General features: G+C 42.7%; 1 protein-coding gene across 2 annotated transcripts in view; it reads left to right on the top strand.

The window, feature by feature from the left end:
* Positions 1-314: 314 nt before the first annotated feature.
* The window catches only part of EDEM2 (ER degradation enhancing alpha-mannosidase like protein 2), a 29,773-nt gene continuing 21,392 nt past the window's right edge, over positions 315-8,695 (top strand). Inside the window, exons 1-4 of one of the 2 annotated variants that reach the window (XM_037043926.1) lie at positions 315-523; positions 753-863; positions 2,701-2,740; positions 5,729-5,834. In XM_037043926.1, the coding sequence (XP_036899821.1) occupies positions 417-523; positions 753-863; positions 2,701-2,740; positions 5,729-5,834 (364 nt within the window). In that variant the 5' untranslated portion in view covers positions 315-416. The remainder of the gene's footprint in view (positions 524-752; positions 864-2,700; positions 2,741-5,728; positions 5,835-8,695) is intronic. The other variant, XM_037043927.1, reaches the window with a different exon arrangement.

The raw sequence follows: 8,695 nt of genomic DNA, 5'->3' as shown, positions 1-8,695 counted from the left end.
TGAACCCATTCTTCATCATTATATATAAATATGTCCACTCGTCAAATATTTAGTCCCTGCCTTCAGGCTTAATAAGGTGGCTTTTTAAAATGATAATGTATTCAAGTACTCCATACAGTTTTAATACACAAGTGCTCGATAAATGTTGTTACTAAAACATTCATTACTTACAGCAGCTGTAATAGTCACTGTCTTTAAGACACGTGGACATCCGCTCCAGACTATGCATCCCAAGATGCTCTTTGCCTGGGTTTCGCCACGCGTTCCATCCTGGGACTTGTAGTTCGGAAGTGAGTGACTGACTCGTCAGCGCGCAGGCGCAGTGACGCGGAGGCCCGGAAGAGCCTAGCGGCTCTCAGGATGAGAGGCTGGCGGTGGCTGCTGCAGCCGCGGCAGTGCTGACGGACACGAACTCTATGCCTTTCCGGCTGCTGGTGCCGCTCGGCCTCCTGTGCCTGCTACTGCCCCTACACCATGGTGCGCCGGGCCCCGAAGGCACCGCGCCCGACCCCGCCCACTACAGGTGAAGGGGTCTGGCCGCCCGCCCTGACATACTTGGGGAGTGGCGAGCGCAGACCCGGTCCTTTCCCTTTTCCTTCACCCCGGGACCCCTACCCTCCCTTGCACGCACTCCGCCACTGGGTTCCTGGGAGAACCAGGGGGTGATATCCACTTTCCGCCTATTTCTTGTCCTTCCTCCTGCCTGATTTCATTTTCTGCCCCCCTGCCTTATTTCTCGTACCCCGCACCAGGCAGCGAGTCAAGGCCATGTTCTACCACGCCTACGACAGCTACCTGGAGAATGCATTTCCCTACGACGAGCTGCGACCTCTCACCTGTGACGGGCACGACACCTGGGGCAGGTAGTGCGAGCAGAGAAACGAGGGGCGGGCCGGGGTCTGGCAGTCCGCTCCTAGGCGGGTGGGACTTCTGGGGCTGCTGGCTTCATGGGTCAGTTACCGGGTCCAGAAAAGTTCCTCGTTAGGGTGAGGCCGCGTGCCCCCGAATTCGGGCCAGCACCACTGGGATCCCCCCAGACTCCTGGATGTTTGGATCCCGAAGTGGTGGACTGAACCTTTGGGCTGCAACCATGAGAGTAACAGGCGCAGCTGTGGGGACTTGGGCAGATCTCCCGAATTGTAGAATATGATGGAAAGTCTCCGGGAATTCAAAAGACCCAACCCCTTCATTTTATAAGTGGAGAAACAAGCCCAGGAGGGGACATAACTCTCCCAAACATCAAATCTCAGAGCCTAAGTTGTTAGTGAAACTGAAAAATTTCACTAACAACACCCCCCCCCCGTCCCCGCCCCTCCATTATTCTCACATCACTGACCGCTTCTGGAGATCTCAGCCCGAAATGTCACCCCAGCCTCAGCTTCCCTAACCACCCACCCTTGTCAGGCAGGTCACTCTCACAAATCACTGTTTCTTTCTTCTTAGCACTTCTCCCTCTCTGATACTATTATTTTCACTTGTCCGCCAGTTTGTCTTTTTCACACCAGAATAAAAATCTCTGAGCGATGGAGTTCTCTGTCTTGTTCCTTGCTGAGTGAGTGAAGAAATCATTGCATTTAATTGAAGCTGACGTCGATTAACACTGTGCTAAGCATTTTCCCTGTATCACCTCATTTAATTATCCCAACACCCCTAGGAGTTAAGAGCTGTTATCCTTGTTGTATGCTAAGGACTGGACAAGTTAAGGAAACTCAACAAAATTTGTGCTGCTGGTTTTTGTTTTTGCTTTTGTTTTCAGCTGGAAAAAGTAATAGAAGCAAATGGCAAATTCAAGCAGTTCCAGATCGAATAAATAAAGTAAATATGTCCCACACCCTAGTTCTCGGACCACTGTTAACTTCCTTGTGGCTCTTAGACATAGTTTCAGTTAATACCATTATGTTGTCACCTTTTAAAATTAAAAGCATTACTTACATATAATAAAGTAACACCCATTTTCAGTGTACAGTAACCATTATCACAGTCAACAGAACATTTCTGATGTTCTGATATCACAGTCAAGAAGATATAGAACACCCCAAAAGTCCCTTTTTGCCCCGTTATAATTAATCCCTCCACCACCACTTGCCCAAACAACTGCTAATCTGCTTTCTGTCTGTATGTCTCTTCTTAAAAATGCAGACAGAAACATAGTACACTGCCTATTCTGTCCCTTGTCTTTTTCACTTAACAATATAATTTGAGTGTCTTAACATTAGCCGACAGAAGTCATTTTTTAGGAACTCGATAAAAGTCTTTGACTACTTCATAACTGTGCATTGTTTGAATGTACTACAATTTAATCACTTTTCAACTGATGTACATTTGATTATTTCTAGCTTCTTGCTGTTCTAAACAATACTACTATGGGCACTCTTAAGCATATAGTTCTGTGCACTGTGAGATAACTCTCTAGATGTGGAGAAGCCTTTATTCTTAGATGCAATCTCATACTGCCTCCCCATGGCAGAGAAGAATGCCAGAGAATACAGTTGAACTCTATCAGTCCACTATCCCAGGTGCATTAAATGGGTCAGAGGTTCCTGGCAGTTTTCAATATGGCTTCTCTGTTATGACTGGCAGTGGAATCGGCTGAGGTATCGCTGTGCCTTCCGTATTCGTTTGTTGGGTACTGATCTGGGGCAGACTTAATATGTGGTTTGATTTTCTTACTGATCAGCTGGGATTTCTATTCTTTTACAGTTTTTCTCTGACTCTAATTGATGCTCTGGACACCTTGCTGGTAAGTGTCTCATCTATTCCTTTTCTTGGCAGCTCGACTGTTGGTGAAAAATGAATTCTTCACCTAGGTCTCTTATTTTTATCTCATGATTCTGAAGCATCAGGTTCTCATTGTTCAGCTAGATAGAGGAAATTCACAAAGAACCCCAGACTTATTCAGGTTCAGTTATTCAGCAAATGTGTGTAGAAGACCTGATATGAACACAGAACAGGGATAGCTTGTAGAACTCTAGTTAGAGTGAGGGATCCAGAGATTTTGATGCCCTCCTTATTTGCAGGGGCTTACACTGTAGTGGGCAAATTCAATGATAAAAATATAGCAATAATTAGTGTGTCATGTATGTACTTAGCACTTTACATGTATTACTTTGTTTAGTCCTTCTAACAACCCCATCTTAGCCACTGTGACATCTAATGCTTAGAAAGGTGAGATGTTAGTGTATATAGCTATGAAATGGCCTTGAAGAAGCCACAAGAGAGGATGAAACCACTTCCCTCCATTTCACTATTGCTGGTTTTCTGTCAGCCGTTTTCTTTTTTATGTACTAATAGTATTTACATGATGGTGATCATCTTGTAGATATAAATTAGCTTTTTTATCCTTAATGTTAATTTATATATACTTGCCCATTCATCAAATATTTATGGAAGGCTAACTGTATGCCAAGCGTAGTGCGATGCTCTGGAGTTACAGCAGTGAGTTTCCATAGACACAGTCCCTGCTTTCCTGCAGTTTATGATTTTAGTGAGAGAGACAAAGGATGTGTAATTACAAGTTGAGGTGAGTGCACCGTGGGAAAGGAACATGGGTCTTTCGGTGGTATAACTGGAAGAAGTTGAACTAGACTGTGGAGGTCACAGAGGACTTCACTAAGGCTATGTAATGACACTTCAGTTGGTATCTGCAGGAGAAGCAAGTGTTGACTAGGAAAGTGATGGAGGCAAGAGTGTTCCAGGCATAGGAAACAGCATGTGCAAAGGCCTTATGGCAAGTGAGAGTATAGCAAGGGGAGTGAATTAAAGGAAGGCCTGTATGCATGGGATGTGGGGAAGGAAAGGGGAGATGCAGATCGGGCTGCGGGGATAGCCGGGGGCCAGATGATGTTTGTCATGGTAAGGATTTTGATCTTTAATTTGAAAAAATGGAAAGTCACTGAAATCTCTTAAGTAGAGGGCAGGAAATGATGAAATTTCTGTTTTGAGCAGATCACTAGCTTCAATGTGGAGAAAGACTCATGTGATCATTCAACAAATACTTCTTGAGTAATTCCTTCACAAGCCACGTGCAGCACTCTGGGGGAATGCAGGAATGAGTGAGGCTTCTGTCCAAAGAGTCTCTTAATGTGGAAAGAAATGGATCCCCTAAGAATTGTGTGGTTGAAGTTACTGGAGACTTTTAAAGGAAGAAGAGGTTAATTTCAGCTGGAAAAATCAAAGGCTTCCTAGAGAAGGTGGTATTTAGACAACCAAAGATTAGTAGGATTTGGAAATAGGAAGACGTAGGTGGGAATGGTTTCTGGCAGAGGGAACAGCACGTCTGAAGGCAAGAAGTTGGGGAATTGGGTAGAGTTTTCCTGAGTGGATGAAGATAGGCTATATGAAGATGAATCATGAGAGACATGGTCAGAAAGGTCGCTTGGTTCGAATCATAGAGGGCCTTGAATGCTGAGGTATTAAGGATTATTTGGGTTGCAAGTGACAGAGATGCAATTTGAACTGGTTAGACAAGAAAGAAATTTACTGAGTCAAATAACTGAAAAGTCCAGGTAATGGCTGGCCTCAGACCCAGCTGGATGTAGACATGAAAACAATGTCCTCAGGAACCTATTTCTCCATCTCTTATCTCTGCCTTCTTCATTGGCTTTGTTCTCGGGCTCTCTGTGTCGGCAGGGTAGCCAACAGTATGTCCAGACTTACATTCATTGCACTCATTTAGTAACGTGTGTGGGGAAAGAACAGGTCCTTTTGCCTTAATTTCAGGAACTAAGTCTCACTGATTTATTTTGGGTCACATGTTTATCCTTGAACCAATCACTTGGCCAAGATACAGGAAGTACCCTGGTTCAGGTCAGGTGCCTATTCATGCAGCTGAGGGGATTGAGGCAGCCTTTCCCGAACTAGACGAGTAACTTTGGAAGAAGTGTGATTCCTCAAGGGGAAATTGAGGTGCTCTTATCAGAATAAAAGGTGTCAGGATTGCATTGGGTGATGGTTTAAACAAAGAGGGTTTACTTTTTCTCATGTAATAAATAGTTTGGAGGTAACCTCTAATATTGGGTCAACTGTGCCATCAGAGACCCAGGCTCTTTGTACCTTTCCATTCTGCCATTAGTGTATTGACTTTCATTCTCATGCTTTGTACCTCGTGGTCTAATGTGGCTGCCACAGCTCCAGAAATCTAGTGTGTTTTCAAGGCAGAAAGACAAGAATAGTAAAAGCCACACTGGCTGTATCTGTTCCTTTTTGCTAGGAAAGTAGAAGCTTTCCTAGAAGTGCCCCCAGTGGACTTCTCAAGGCTCAGAACGGACTGGGTAACACAATCACCTCCAGCAGCAAAGCAGGCTTCTAGCCTGTGTGACGGGAGGCTACAGGGGTAGAGAAGATTGGGAATCCGTGTTGGGCCAACAGATCTGTAGTATTTTCCACAAGGATGAATGTAAAGAGGTTAAAAACAACATAATTATTGCAAATTGCACACTGAGAATTCCTTAATGTGGTATACAGTCTGTATTGTTTTTATACAGGTTTGTATTGCTTAAATGAGTACTGTTGAATTGGTACCTAAGAATTTTCCTAACCAGTCTCTTGATCTTAGGTCTTTATGAATTTTAGCTCTCATTGTTTTCTTCACCTGTCACCAGTCCTAGAACAGAAACTGCAGGTCTTAAGTTGAATAAGTGAGGGCCACACCAGTGTGGTATTTAACCCAGCCTTTTCAATGCCTTCAAGCCTGAGACAGCCTCACTGTCATGTGCCTCTTCCTTCCCAGATTTTGGGGAATGTCTCAGAATTCCAAAGAGTAGTTGAAGTGCTCCAGGACAACTTGGACTTCGATATTGATGTGAATGCCTCTGTGTTTGAAACCAACATCCGAGGTAAGGGTTGCCTTCTGTGGCCTTTGGAAAAGAGAGCATGGAGTTTTTGTCTCTGTAAAAACCAGGAGGTGGTAAATCGAATCTTAAGGGCTGACCCTGCCAAGGCGCTGAGCCCAAACCAGTGACTGTCAGCTCTTCTTCCCTCCTGGAGGGTAGGGAGGGAAGGTCTCAGGATCCCTCGCTGGTTTCAGACGTGAGCAAGGGATGGAAAAGACTGGAAAGCAACGTGCCAAAATCACTCGCGTATTTTACATATATTTTGGTGCTAGGCACACAGCCGTTAATAAGAAACAGGCGATGCTCACCTGGGAGTTTATCGTGTAGCAAGCACTACCCATTAGAACTTCCTGCGATGATGGAAACAGTTTATAGATATGTTGTCTGGTGCGGCCACATGTGGCTATTGAATATTTGAAATGTGTCTACTGCAGCTGAAGAACTGAGACTGTAATATCATTTAATTTTAATGAATTTAAATTTCAGTAGTGACGTGGTTGATGACTACTGTATTATACAGTGCAAGAAGCCTCAAGTACTAAGCTCCCAAACCTGGGGATCCATCAGAACCACTTGGGACCTTTTAAAAAGTTCACCTGTCTTGGCTCTTCTTTAAACCAATGAACTGTGATCTCTGGGTTGGGCCCTAGAGTCTATAGTTTTAGCAGGTTTCCAAAGGCTCTTAACAAAGCTGGCCCAGCCCTTATGTTCAGTGAGCCTGTGGACCACCAGTGGTTCACCAGCTTCACCTCCAGATGGCAGAGTTAAGTTCGCGCCCCTATTTTGCTCATCTTTATTTGTGTTGTTTTTTTTTTGCAATAAAACTTACATTACAGAAATGCGATAAATAACATCTTTTAAAAGATGTTGCTGCAGAGGGACGGTGTGGTGTACCACCCTGATTCAGGGATCAGACCCCAGTTTGAGGCCATGCTCCTTGCTGTATCTCACAACTTCTGAGCCCAGACTGTCATCCGGAAATACGGTTGTTCGTATACCTTTGTCTCGGTTATCAATGCAATTGTACCAGCTTGCTTTTGGTTGGCTTTTGCCCCATGTATGTTTTCCTACCCTTTTACTTTCAATCTTTCTGTATTTTTGTGATTCACTGTGTCTTTTGTCAGTTGCATATTTTGTTTATCTATTCTGACAATCTCTTAACTGAAGCATTTAATCCATTTACATTTACAATAATTACTGACTTATTTACATTCATTTCTGTGATTCTTTTTTGTGCTATTTGCCTCATTGTCTCTGCTATTTTTCTCTCTTCTTTTTGTGCCTTCTTTAGATTGATCCCCCCCCCCCCATTTTATTTCCCTTTTACTAATTTAGATATTAGGCACAATATCTAGGTTTTTAAATAGTTTTCCTAGAACATTTAACAAATATAACAGCCCTGGCTGGCGTAGCTCAGTGGATTGAGTGCAGGCCTGTGAACCACACAATCGTGGTTCAATTCCTAGTCAGGGCACATGCCTGGGTTGCAGGCCAGTTCCCAGCAGGGGACTCACGAGAGGCAACCATACATTGATACTTCTCTCCTTCTCTCCTTCCTTCCCCTCTAAAGATAAATAAATAAAATCTTTATTTAAAAAAATAAATAAAAAATAAAAAATGACAGTTAAAAAAGCAAATATAACAAATGTAAAGTTAGTGAAGATCTTCATTCTTCTGAACAGTCCAAAACCTGGCTCTGAGGGTGTCCTGACCTGTAGGCTGTGGAAATTCTTTGTTTGGAGCCCTCCATTCATTGCTGTTGTTCCATACAGGTGAAGTTTAGATTTATGTATTTATTTAGCACTTTCTGGCCATCTTTTCTGTACGATCTGAGACCTTACCTCTGTGACCCCTTTCCTTCTATCTGAAGTACTTCTCTCAGAACGTCCTTTCACACAGGTGTGCTCTTGGGAAACTTTCTCAGCTTTCATTTGCATAAAAACGTCTATCTCACTGCCTTTGTTTTGCTTTTGGGGGTCATATTTTTATAGGGCGTATGGTTTCAGGTTGATAGTTATTTTCTGTTAACACATTGAAGACATTCTTCTATTGTCTTCTGGTTTCATTGTCATTGTTAAGCAATCTGCCAATCTAATTTATGTCTTTGTAGATAATCAGTTTTATTTGCCTTGGCAGCCCCCTCTTTTAAACAGTTTTTTATTATGGGAGTTTTCAAACACACGTAAAAGTGGAGGAAATAGTATAACGAACCAGATGCGCTCATCACTGAGCTTTAGCAGTCGTTCTCACACGGACTCTTACCGCAGTGAGATCTCTTTTCTCTTGGTGTTCTGCAGTTTTACTGTGAGATGTATAAATGTTTCTTTTTATTATCTCGCTTTGGATTCCTGGATCTGAGAATTGGTGTCATTCACTAGTTTTAGAAAGTTTGTAACTATTTTCTCAAGTGTTGCCTTTCCCCCATTCCCTCCCTCTTTTCTTTTTAGAACTCCAACCGGATACATGTTATATCTTTTTTCTCCAAGTCCCTTCTGTGTTTGTTAAAAGTCATCTTATTTCTTTGTTGCATTTCAGATAATTTTTGTCAGTTCTGCCTTCAAGTGTACTAATTCTTCAGATATATCCTATCTGCTGTTAAGCTTATCTATGTAATTTTTAAGTGTCAGAAATTCTACTTAGTTCTTTTATAAGTAGGCCTGGTCATTTTTATAATTTGTAGCTACTTGCTCATGCATTCCAACCTTTCATTTATTTCTTTAAATATAAAGAGCATGGCAAAAGTAGGTTTACAGTTATTTGTATGGAAAATAATACAATAATTAATAGCTAATAATACAAAAATAAACTGTTTTGTGTACTCACAACTGTAAACCTACTTTTGCCCCCCTCTGTATTACACATAA

Source organism: Sturnira hondurensis, unplaced genomic scaffold (assembly GCF_014824575.4).
Source record: "Sturnira hondurensis isolate 20B ecotype Veracruz unplaced genomic scaffold, ASM1482457v3 Scaffold0004136, whole genome shotgun sequence".
Classification (NCBI taxonomy): Eukaryota; Metazoa; Chordata; class Mammalia; order Chiroptera; family Phyllostomidae; genus Sturnira; species Sturnira hondurensis.
Note: the sequence above shows the minus strand (reverse complement) of the source record. Positions and strands in the feature narration are given on the sequence as shown.